The sequence below is a fragment of the Chelonoidis abingdonii genome, chromosome 4 (assembly GCF_003597395.2).
Source record: "Chelonoidis abingdonii isolate Lonesome George chromosome 4, CheloAbing_2.0, whole genome shotgun sequence".
Lineage (NCBI taxonomy): Eukaryota > Metazoa > Chordata > Testudines > Testudinidae > Chelonoidis > Chelonoidis abingdonii.
In genome coordinates this window covers 91,016,735-91,029,669 of record NC_133772.1, presented here as the reverse complement: position 1 = coordinate 91,029,669, position 12,935 = coordinate 91,016,735, and the positions used below count along the sequence as shown (strand labels likewise).

Below are 12,935 nucleotides of genomic sequence, written 5' to 3'. Positions count from 1 at the left end.
AAAATACCTGTCAGCAAATATGTCTGTGACAATACAGACACACAAAAATCCCCCAAGAGTAGAGTGTTAAAGAAATTTGGTTCCTGTTTCTCTGCCCCCATCCCCCGCTAGAGCCTAGCCACTGGTAGGGGCAAAGGGGTGGGGCAGACAGCCACAACCCCTCCCCCCCAGAATCCATCTGCAGGGCCACCCTTAGCCAATACACCCAAACCCCCACCTCCCCAGAGCCCAACCATGCCCCCCGCACCCCAGATACCCCCACGCGCGCGCACACACCCCTCCCCAGCCCATGGATGCAGAGGGAGAAACAGCCTGATGCTCGGTCCCAGACTTGTAAGGAGTTTCCTGCACACTGCCTTCTCCTTCCCTCAGGGCATGCAAGGACTCCTCTAGCTTACTTTCCCTCCCCACAGCAGTGTCTTCTATGTGCAAGCTGTGCTCTGCTAAGTCCAGTGACCCCTTAGTGGCAACTAGCAGCACGGCAGCCCATTTCTATGGGGAAAAGGAAATTTTCCACGCACATTAGTTTCTGAAAAATTCTGCATTGTGCAGCGGTGCAGAATTCCCCCAGAACTAAAGAGCAAACTAAAATTTTTCATATCACCTTTCCTCTTTTCACAGCTCCACAAAACATCCTCACACCCCTTAACAATTACACAACTTCACAATATTATGTTCTGTCCCTAGTAAGAGGGCACTGCATTTTCTTCCTAAAACTGCTCTGCAGTACAATAATCCTAATTTTAGGCTGTGTCCAGTCAGCCCTGGCGCAGCTGAAGAGCAAAGGTTGCAAAAGTGGCTTTAAAATACCTTGATATTCCCTCAATCCAGAAGCTGAGAGCATACCAGTCTGGTTCCCGATATGACTTATACCAGCCTTTAGACTGCTTTAATTTGTGACAGCTGCCAATGGCCCTAGGGGTTATTCTGGTAGCCAGGAGTTGCTGAGGCATATAGGAGCCCTGGCCTTGCTCTAGTTCCTACAGTCACAAATCCCATGCTAGTGACCAGGAAGGGGCTGGTGTATAATTGTCATATGGCTCAATGCCATGTGAAGATTTGACTGGATGGAGAGAAGGGGAGTCGTCATGTGGCTGCAACTGCCAGTTTTAGTGCATCACCAGAGCAGTGTTAAGCAATCCTAATGAATAAGGAACACCAGGACCCAGACATTCAATAACCCATTATTTAGTTTTCACAAGGAAGAGGTGAAATGAAATGAGAAGCTTATAGTCAGAGGAAATGTTTAGTGCACTACATTTGATTGGCTGTTTGTGAGGGAAGGGAAAGGAAGCGAGTTGGAGCAGTCTCTTCGCCTCGGCTTCACTCCAACCTGCCCCTCTTATTCTCTTCTCCCCTGCCACCTTCACTGCTCCATTTCCTTCTTCTTTACATCTAGCTTTTCTCTCTTAAGTAAACCCACCAAAAAAAAAAAAAAAGTGGAACTAACATGACATTGACTGCTATCACTTTGTTTATTCTGCTTATTAACTCCCTTTCTGCCCACCATGTCTATTTAGACCATAAACTCTTGAGGGCATGGAATGTCTCCTACTCCATGTTTGCATAGCACCTAGCACAACGGCCCCTCATTCCTGGTTGGCCCTTAGCCTCAATAAACATGATTAATAATACTCAAGTTAATAAATGGATGTGCCACACTTTCATCAGTGTTTACTAGCAGGTTCAAGTTTTATTTTTTTTTAAAAAAGCATTCAGCGTTAATAAGCACACTAGGGACTACCACCACACAACTACTTTTGTTTCCCCAGTCCAGATAGAACATCCCGAGAGACTACACCACAATAGTTATTGATCACAGCTCCCCTTCACCTCCAGTACTCTTACCTTCAGCCACTTTCTGCTCTTCTTCAGTTTGGAAAAGTTATACAAACTCCCTTTTTCTGACTTTGGCTCTGTTTAAAGAAGACATTTTATTATGAAGTAAATGAATTTAAAGGAAAAAACAAACCTATAAATATAAACAAAGAAGCCACCTTACCCCATAGCAAGCAGGAATTCAGTCTGATGTACACTCACCTGGCTGCAGTATTCCATTGAGGGAATGTGTGTTTAATATCCCCGAATTTCCAGCTCCAGAAGATTCCCCAAGCAATGAATTTGGGGGCTCTTCCTTAACTTGCATCAGGGAATCCCCAGACTGTGGCAGCAAAGGATTGTCATCCAATCCATCCTCGCTTTCATCACTGCAATAGGACACACAAAAATATGATCACAGCAGGAGAGGAAAACACTCATAACTAGGAGCAAGGACACCCATAAAAGACATTATAGAAAATGCAATTTTCCTGTGTGGCACTTGTACTGGAGATTAGGAATTAGGGATTGAAAAGGTCTCAAATTGTCTGCAACAATTATAAAATTTGAAGCACTGCTTAATGTTAACTTCTTACATGAATTTGCCAACTACACTCTAATTTGATAGTATCTCAAAACTTTTAATAAAATGGTGTAGTGATTTAAAAATATAAATGCAAAAGCAAATGAAGTCATAATTTTGCCTTATTATTCTAGGGAGAAGGATTTTGGGAAATAGGAAAATGAGTCTAGAGCAACATTACATGGAAAATTTTGGAAGAGGAGGTGATAGAAGAGAGTCAGGTAATTGATGTAGGATGGCCCTCTATTTCAAAGACCATTTAAGCAATATTGCATAGTGGAGTCTGATATCTTTTACGGCATCTGTATTAAAGGGCATTACAAGTCACTACTCTTTACCTGCCGTATTATATAGACAAGTGTGTTCGGCTCTTTGCTGGAAATGTATGGTCCTCAAGCACTGTATTGTTCTCAGCCACATATGCAATTAACTGATAAATCAAGCCAGTGCACATATTGTCCTATGCTACAAAATCACACTGAAATGAGGTCTTGTAACCACCTGAGAATTGGAGATAATCAAACATGACAAATGCAGTGGGTCATCATACCAAAAACATAGAATGGTCCTCAGGCTCATATTCAATGACATTGCTCAGACGTATCAGAATAAAGGAAGGGTGGAAAGGATCATATGTTGGCATTTACACGGAAAACTTTGTTCACATAATGTTGAGTTGAGGTGCTCAGTGCTGCTCTATGTGCCTCATGCCCTTCTAGAGCAGGAGAACTCAGTTCCCGGAACGTAAAAGTTAGAAAACAAGCAATGCAGAATTAAGAGGACACTTACTACACACATTCTGCTCTGCCCACTTTGATCCTTGTCCTAAATCATCAGGAAGATCATAGTACCTGACCTCTCCCTTAGCCTTTTCCAACCAGCTGCAAGTATTCCCTGGATCAGGAGGGCTGCACAGAGCACAATAAGGCTCCACTGGCTGCATGAGTGGGAGTGCTGACTTGGAGTTGTGCAGTGTACAAAGTGACAGGGTTGGTTATGGAGGAGTAAGATAGGGTTATAGTCCTAAGTCTTAGTGTTAGTGCTTCAAAGGCAAAGTTCAAGTTCAGATCAGCTCCACTCAGCCTAAGCCACCAAATGAGCGGGTCACTCATTCAGGTTCTGACTCACTGAGCATTTCCTTGGGGAGCATGAACTGAGTAAGAACCTGAGCCCTGAGATAAGCCTGGGCACAGGTTCCTTTGTCTCAGCTCCTTGCCCACATCTCAGAACCTGTAGCTGTGTCATGTACAGAACATGTCCATTCTCAATTCCTCATGTTTCTCAATGCTGTGTACTTGTAGCATGACCATTCTCAATTACCCACCCAGTTTTGCTGATGTGTGTATGATTCTAGAACACTCTGAAAATTAAAAGCAGGTAACTGGGGGGGAAGGACTTCATCTTGGGAACTCCTTGACCAGATAACCCCAAATTTGCCATATCTACCATCTTGTGGCATAACTATTTTCAAGGCTATCTGCCTAGACACACATTTAGAACACATTGAAAAGTAAAAGCAAGCCTCGTTAAGGGCTGTATCTTAGGAAACTCTTGACCCAGTGACTCCAAATTTACACCACAAACTGCAATCCACATCCTCTATTGGCATACTAAATCTTAAACCAATCTGGAAGTGCCTGTAAATTATACAACCCTTTGAAAAATCAACTTGAAATCAACTTGGAAAAGAAGAGACTAAGGGGGGATATGATATAGGTATATAAAATCATGAGTGATGTTGAGAAAGTGGATAAGGAAAAGTTATTTACTTATTCTCATAATACAAAGAACTAGGGGTCACCAAATGAAATTAATAGGTAGCAGGTTTAAAACAAATAAAAGGAAGTTCTTCTTCACACAGCGCACAGTCAACTTGTGGAACTCCTTACCTGAGGAGGTTGTGAAGGCTGGGACTATAACACTGTTTAAAAGGGAACTGGATAAATTCATGGTGGCTAAGTCCATAAATGGCTATTAGCCAGGAAGGGTAAAGAATGGTGTCCCTAGCCTCTGTTCATCAGAGGATGGAGATGGATGGCAGGAGAGAGATCACTTGATCATTGCCTGTTAGCGTCACTCCCTCTGGGGCACCTGGCATTGGCCACTGTCGGTAGACAGACTGGGCTGGATGGACCTTTGGTCTGACCCGGTACGGCTGTTCTTATGATGCGTTTTGGTTCTATCCTTCTTCCATCCCAGATCTGACTACCAACAGTTGTGAACCTCTTTGCAGAACCAGAAAAAGTCTAAACTTTTGAAATAGTGTCGTATAGATGATTCTCTGTGGCACACACTAGCTCAAATAATGAGAAATCCACTGATATCAGTTTCATGTGGATCCTTCCAGAACAAATTTTTTTTTAAAGTGGGTCATTTCAAAAGGGAGTCTGTAACTTGACCCGCTGGAGCAAATAACCTCAGATTTGCACCATTAATTCTACCCCTGCCCTGATGTTTCCTGGCGCTTTTCAAGGCAATCTGCCTATAAATATTCATATGTGTGTTAGAGCACTCTGAAAAATGAGCTCTTGAACAGAAAGCTCTGCTCACCTTTAGCTATGGCATTGCTACTGCTCTTTGGTAATAGAACAGAAGAAAATAAAAGCACTAAATGATGGTAAAAAAAAGTCTACTCCTTTTCACATTTTCCTATGGGTAACTTAATTTTCTGACAGCCTCCCCACCACCCAAAACCCCCCCTCTTATTTCACATCAATTTGCATATCCAAAATTCTTATAGAAAATGAAATTTGTTTGAATGAAACATTTTACCAAGGATGCTAATGGACACCTTACTAAAGTCATGTTTGACTTGTACATATAATAATACTTTATGCTTACATAGCATTTCTCATTGGACGATCTCAACATGTTTTACAAAGATGAAACTGGTAGGTTGGTTTGTTTTTTTTAAGAGAAGATTTTTGTTTCTTAATAGTTATATTTGTCTCCTACCACACAATTCTGTGTCTGACAACAGCATGGAGATGTTACAAATGATTAAGGGCCAATTCCCTGAAAACTAATTTAAGATATAATAAACTAAGCCTACTTTTTAGTAAAAACTGACAAAAAGAATTCTTGACCATTATACAGTATCTTGGCTAACAATGAGCCAAGTAACCAACCAATGTTAGGTAAAAAGACCAGAGAACAAAAATCCTTGAAAAAGCAGGATTTATACTTTGTACAAGTGGTTACTAACCCCTTAATATGGGGGCTGCCTAGAAACAATACTATACAATGTCTCTTTTCTGGGTGTTCCCAACCTAAAACAGGATAGGTTTTTGGTACCTGGATATACTCCTGTTGAAGATGGTGGATGTCTGCCGTAGAAACTGATCCAATCGCAGAGCTCTCTCCAGACATTGCAGATAGAGGGGCTTTGCCAGCTCTGTGCAGCTGCCATCCTCCCTGGCACCCAGCTCCGAGGCCATAGAACAAATCTGTCCTCATGCACTGATGCCTCCAAACACACAGCTAGGTGAGAACAAAATGCACCGATTACTATTACCTCACTTACCAGGGACCGAAGAGACGGAATTAAGTGCGCTGGCAGAATGTATTGCATATTATTTTATAGAACCCCAAAAGATGCTAAACACTTCATAGAAGACAGAGAAAAACAGGGTTCCTGATCAAAAGAGCTTACAAACTAGAGATTTCTGAAGTAACTGAAAGACTAGCCAGAGAATAATGGAAAGTTGGAATGACTGGGATGTGAAACATGTTTCCCAAAAACATTCCATGAAATAAAATTGACAAAACTGTCTGGGAACAAAAAACTCTTTAGCAGTAAGAAATAATAAAATAATAATAATAATAATAAACAAAGTTGTTGTGCTTTTCTGTAGTGCACTTTCATCCTGTTAAAAACAGGCCTAACTGCTGGCACCTAGATATTAGAAACACAGAGGGTTGACTTCTATTAAGTATTGGGTTCTGGAGATACTAATGGGGTGTGGCGTCAGGAAAGCCCATTCCCAATGTTAGTTTTATTGTGGACTCTGCCACCAGTGTGGTCTTGGACAAGTCACCTCACCACTCTGCCTCAGTCTGCATTATAAAATGGGAACAGTAATACATACCTACCTCATAAAATTGTTATGGGGAATCATTATTGTTTCTACAGCACTTTAAATATGGCAATAATTTTAATAAGAGATTATTTCAAGCACACTGGTCAACCAATTGCCTGAAATAAGAGTTTCAAAACAAGCCAGCAGTTATGCTATTCTAGTGTTGATATATCACTGATCACTTTTGTCCCCAGCTCATAAAACTTCTGTTCCTCTCTTTGGCTAGCTGACAAGCACTTTATTTCAATATATGGTCACTAAGAATAGGAATACAAAATTCTGGGCATGTTAAATTACACAACTTTATATACATATATAAGCTGCAAAATCTGTTAAAGCAATACTAATGCTGCATAGTTTAAAAAAAATATATCAGGAAATGCACAAACTAGAATCTCCACAGCAATGTTAACTTGGCCAAATAAGTTCTCTATATGTTCCTATAGGTATTTATGGTCTATTTGCAGAGAGACTGAGCAATGGCCTGATCTAGTATAACAATACCTTATATCAAATAATAGAGGTAGGAACAGAGGAAGTACAAAGAATCCAACTGATGAAAGTAAGAATCATGTACTGAAACATTCACCGTTATTAAAGGAAACAAGCTGATCTTTGAATGAAATGGGCAGCCACATGTATCATATGAACTGCATACCTGCAACCCAGAGATTAAAAAAAGTTGGAGAATCCTTTTTTCAGTTGAATCTTATATAAAGGTGTTCTGGAAGAGAAAGGAGTGACAAAAACCAACACAGGAGAAGAACTTTTTGAGTGTACCTGCTTAAGTTCACAGTTGAAGCTACAATGTATTTTTTTCCTCATGCATCTCAATTTTTTCTTCATGCGTATCATAACTATTACTTTCATAGTGCCACAAGGTGTGCTTGATATTTGGTTTACAAACATACTACAAATTTTTGCCCAAAAGAGCTTACAGTCTAAAACTAAGTATAGCAAAAGGCGCAACAGTTTAATATCAACTATTGCCTATGTGGTTTTTTGCTTATGTATTTTTTTAAAAATCATCCAAATTCCTTTCTTACCCAGTCCATTTAGTAATGTTACTGAAAGCTCCTGGGTTGTCTAACACTAATCCAAATAACCTTTTTGCTTCAAACTGTTCATTATCTACCTTCAGGATTTTAGGTTCTCCAAAAAAGCCTGAAATATTTATGTTGCTGACGTTATTCAAGGTAAATAAGTGTTTAGCAGACTTTGAGAATGTCTCTACTACAACCTTATCAATTGTTCTTTTGTTTTCTTCTGTTACAAATACAGGCATAATGGTCAGGACTGTAATAAGAAAGTTTATTTTTGAACACATATGATTGGTTTTACGTCCAAATTCAAAAAAAGTTACCGTGCATATGAGAGCTACTTATCCCTATGTGAAGGGCCCTACCAATTTCATGGCAGTGAAAAAACAAGTCACAGACTGTGGCCTGGTCTACACTACGCGTTTAAATCGATTTAAAGACCGTTAAATCGATTTAACGCTGTACCCGTCCACACTACAACGCCCTGTATATCGATATAAAGGGCTCTTTAAATCGATTTCTGTACTCCACCCCGACAATTGAGGAGTAGCCGCTAAATTCGATATTAACATATCGGATTATGGTTAGTGTGGACGGAATCTGACGTTATTGGCCTCCGGGTGGTATCCCCAGTGCGCCATGACCGCCCTGGACAGCGATCTGAACTCGGATGCAGCAGGAGGTAAACAGGAAAGCCCGCAAACTTTTGAATTACATTTCCTGTTTGCCCAGCGTGGAGCTTGATCAGCATGGGTGGCGATGCAGTCTCAAACTCCAAAAAGAGCTCCAGCTGGACCGTACGGGAGACAATGGAATCTGATCGCTGTATGGGGAGACAAATCTGTTCTATTAGAGCTCCGTTACAGACACAAAATGCCAAGCGTTTGAAAAAAATCTCCAGGATACACCAGCGCTGCGTGACAGCGTAACGGGAAGCCAGAGACAATGGACGTCATGGATGGAGGGGGTACTGAGACTCCAGCTATCCCACTCCACAGCAGTCTCTGAAAAGTATTTGCATTCTTGCGCTGAGCTCCCAATGTCCAAGGTTCAAAACACAGTGTCTGGCGTGGTTCAGGGAATAGCTCCTCAGTTTCTCCCCCCCCCACGTGAAAGAAAGGGAAAGAAATCATTTCTTGACTTCTTCAATGTCACCCTATCTGTACTGAATGTGCTGCTGGTACACGATGCTGCAGCAGTGAAGACAGTATCGCGCTCTCTCTCTCCCCCTCCTGGTGTCAGACGGCTGCAGTAGGACTAGTAATCGTCCCTCATGATCTACATGTTGACATTGAGGCCAACATTGGCTGTTACTCCCAAGTAGATAGGACAGAACGGTAATAACTAGCTTCATCATAGCAACTGGGGGCTTCAGCCCCCTCCTTTCCTGTGTAAAGAAAGATTCTGTACTGCCTGGACTGTCATAGCAGCAGCATCTGGGCTCCTCTCCCCCACACCGCTTAATGTCCTGCCTGGACTATCATCGCGCCGGGAGCTGCCTCCCCTCATTTTATGTCACTAATACTCATGTTTCTTATTCCTGCATTCTTTATTACTTCATGACACAAATGGGAGGACACTGCCACGTAGCCCAGGAAGGTTTGGGGGAGAAGGGAAGCAACGTGTGGGGTTGTTGCAGGGGCACCCCTGTGATACTGACACAGAGCAGCTGTGCTCTCTGATACCACGGTCCTCTAATACACTTGCCCCTTATTCTAGGCATGACTGATCTCTATTTTAGAACCATAAGGGAGGGATTGACTTGGGGAGAGTCAATCCCAATTTGCTTTTGCGTTGTGCCCCCGGCCGATTTCAGACAGGGGCACTCATGATAGCAACGGACAGTCACAGAGGGGAGAGATAACCGTCATTTCATTGCCAGTTTTCTCTGCAGTAGACGGTACAGAACGACGGTACCATCTCTGCTATCATGCAAAAGCAAGTGAATGCTGCTGTGTAGCGCTGGAGTATCGCCTCTCTCTCCGCGGCAACCTCCCCCCCAGTACACATACGGTGCTGGAAAAAAAAAGCTGAACGGGCTCCATGGTTGCCGTGCTATGGCGTCTGCCAGGGCAATCCAGGGAAAAACGGCGCGAAAGGATTGTCAGCTGATGTTTTCCCGGAGGAAGGAATGACTGACGACATTTACCCAGAACCACCCACGACAATAATGATTCAACCCAGAATTCCAAGGGGCGGGGGAGACTGTGCGAACTATGGGAGAGCTACGGAAGAGCTACCCACAATGCAATGCTTCAGAAATCGACGTTAGCCTCGGACCATGGACCCACAACGCTGAATTACTGTGCCTAGTGTGGCCGCATGAAATCAAATTTATAATATCAGTTTTATAAAACCGATTTTGGCTAATTCGATATTATCCCGTAGCGTAGATGTGGCCTGTGAAATAAGCCCTTCCCTGTGAAATCTGATCTCCCTCTTGCTGCTGGTCTGGTGAGGGACAGGACTTGTCCTTCCATGTAGGGCAGCTCTCCCAGGGAGATCAAACCCACCTCAAGAGTGCTTTCCCCTGCTGCAGGAAGCTCCAGCCCCAGAGGTTCCTGCAGCTGGAGGAGACGTGTGGAGATGGATCCAATATTCCTCTGCTGCTGGGAGTGCTCCAGCTCCCAGCTTCAAGTCCCTACTGGGCTGGGGAGGGACAAGAATTGTCCTTCCCTTGCATGGCAGCTCGGGGGAGGAAGGGGGTAGATCAGACCCACTTCCCAGTACCTTTTAGGTAGAGATCCCCAGTTACAACACTGAAATTTCAGATGTAAACAGCTGAAAACGTGAAATTGATCAACTTTAAAACCCTCTGGCCATGAAATTGATAAAAACGGATCATTAATTTGGTAGGGCCCTACCTATGGGATAATGATGTTCAGCTGCAAATAAATTTGTTCAGTTTGAGATTTTGTTTCTTGGAAAGCACCATAAATCAGCTGTTGAAGAGTTTTATAGTTTCGTTGCCAAGATCAATTGCCTTCTAAATAATTCTTCTGGTTTGTGTCATATGTGTAGTACCAATTTCTCAAAAGGTATCCTTGAATGTCACAAAACTTGAAAGGAGATTTCCCCCTTGGTTATTTATATCAAAATATTGCTACATTTTTTCAATGACTGAAGTGAACAAATGTGTTTTATTTTTAGCTTGTGCTTTTTAGTCAAGGGTCTGGGTCTTCAGGCACATCATCTGAAATGAGTACTGTATCCATTTTTGGCCCTGATTCTGCAAGGACTTAGTAAAGATTTGTAGATTTCAAGGCCAGAAAGGATTTCTGAGTTTACACAGTCTGATCTCTTGCATAACACAAGCCATAAGACTTCACTGACCTGAATTCTACTTCAAGTTCAAAGGGTGTGGTTGAACTAGAGCATATATCTTTTAGAAAACTATGCAGTCTTGATTTAAAAATTTCCAGAGATGGAGAATCCACCACAATCCTTGGTAAATTGTTCCAATGGTTAATTACCACTACTATTAAAAAATTGCATCTGATTTCTAATCTGAATTTGTTTCCCCTCAACTTCCAGACACTGATTCCTGTTACACCTTCGTCTACTAAACTGAAGATCCCTCTATAATCAAATTTCTATACTCCAGGCAAGTAGTTGTAAACTGATCAAATCATCCTTTAACCATCTTTGATAAATTAAATAGCCTGATCTTAAATCTCTCACTATAAAAGCATGTTTTCTAATCCTTTAATCAATCTTGTGGCTCTTCTCTGAACCCTCTCCAATTTATCAACATCCTTCTTGAATTAGACACACTAGAACTGGACACAGTAACCCAGTAGCAGTTCCACCAGTGCCAAATACAGAGGTAATATAACCTCTTTACTCTTTGATATTCACCATTTTCACACCCAAGGATCACATTCACACTGGGAGCTCATGTTCAGCTGATTATCCACCATGACCCCTAAATCTTTTTCAGAGTCACTGCTTCCCAGGACAGAGCCCCATCCCTCAAGTATGGCCTACATATATGGAAATTAAGAATATGACCTTACATTTGGCCACATAGAAACATCTTTGCCTGAGGCCGACTTACCAGCCGATCCAGACTGTTCTATATCAGTGACACGTCCTCTTCATTATTTACCACTCCCCCAATCTTTTTGTCATCATCAAATTTAAGCAGTAATGATTTTATGTTTTATTCCAGATCACTGATAAAAGTCTTAAATAGAGGAGGGACAAGAACTGATCTCTGTAGGTCTTGGCTAGAAAGACACCCACTCAATGATTCACTATTTACAATTACATTTTGAAAAACTGACAATTTTTAATCCACTTAGTGTGTGCCATACTGATTTTGTATAGTTCTAGTTTTATAATAAAAATGTTGTGTGGCACCAAGTTAAATGACTTACAGAAGTCTAAATATATTCCATCAACACTATTACCTTTATCAACCTAAACTGTAATTTCATTATCTTGTCTCTCCTACCAACAGAAATCGGTCCAATAAAAGATACTAACCTCACCCACCTTGTCTCTTGAAGATATCAAGTTAGTTTGACAAAGTCTATTTTCCATAAACCCATACTGACTGTCATTAATTAACCTTTTTTAATTCTTTATTAAAATCTAGCCCTGTATCAGCAATTCCACTACTTTACCAAGGATCAATGACAGGCCTGTAATTATCCATATTATCATGTTTACTCTTTCCAGATATTGGTACATTAGGTTTTTTTCCAGTCCTCTGGAACTTCTCCAGTGTTCATATACTTAATTAATTAATTAATGGTCTAAAAAGCATCTCAGCCAGCTGTTTTAAAACTCCCGGATGCAAGTTCCCCAGACCTGATGATTTTAAAATGTCTAACTTGAACAGTTCTTGTTTAATATTCCCCTTAGTTACCATTGCAGTGGGAAGTATATCATCATCAGCAGCAGCATATGAATACATCATCCAACTTTTTCCCAAATATAGATAATAACTAAGATCATGCATACTTTTAGCAGGATCAGAGCCTCAGAAGCTAAATATTTTGAGACTTTTTCAGCATTTATGAAAATCAAACTTATTACAGATGAGGAATCATGAACTTTGAAAGTAGATTCTTTACTTCTTGGGTTTAGCAGCCACCAGACATCAACTACATTTTTTCCCATAAGGACAGAATTGAAGGTTTTAGATTTTTTGCTAATCTGTAAATTGGGGGAATTTCATCTAACCCAAATTTTAAATGTGGCACTAAAGTCTCCTCTCATAAATGATTTATTTGTGTGCTGGGAACAATTAGTAAATAAATCAGACAGAACAGAGATATATATAATCTCCTCCCCCCCCCCCGCCCAATTAATTGTATTTTGAAGTATTTAGATGTGTTTCCTGAGTTAGGGTAATAGCCACTTCCACACTTGAGACAGAAGAGAACTTTCTTATATTTTATTATGTGG

General features: G+C 41.2%; 1 protein-coding gene across 1 annotated transcript in view; it reads right to left on the bottom strand.

Moving 5' to 3' along the window:
• INO80 (INO80 complex ATPase subunit) overlaps positions 1–12,935 on the bottom strand; it is a 142,299-nt gene that overhangs the window by 116,319 nt on the left and 13,045 nt on the right. Inside the window, exons 2-4 of the mRNA XM_032769043.2 lie at positions 5,696–5,881; positions 2,041–2,207; positions 1,849–1,916 (exon numbers count right to left, since the gene is read on the bottom strand). Coding sequence (XP_032624934.1) covers positions 1,849–1,916; positions 2,041–2,207; positions 5,696–5,838 — 378 coding nt within the window. The 5' untranslated portion in view covers positions 5,839–5,881. The remainder of the gene's footprint in view (positions 1–1,848; positions 1,917–2,040; positions 2,208–5,695; positions 5,882–12,935) is intronic.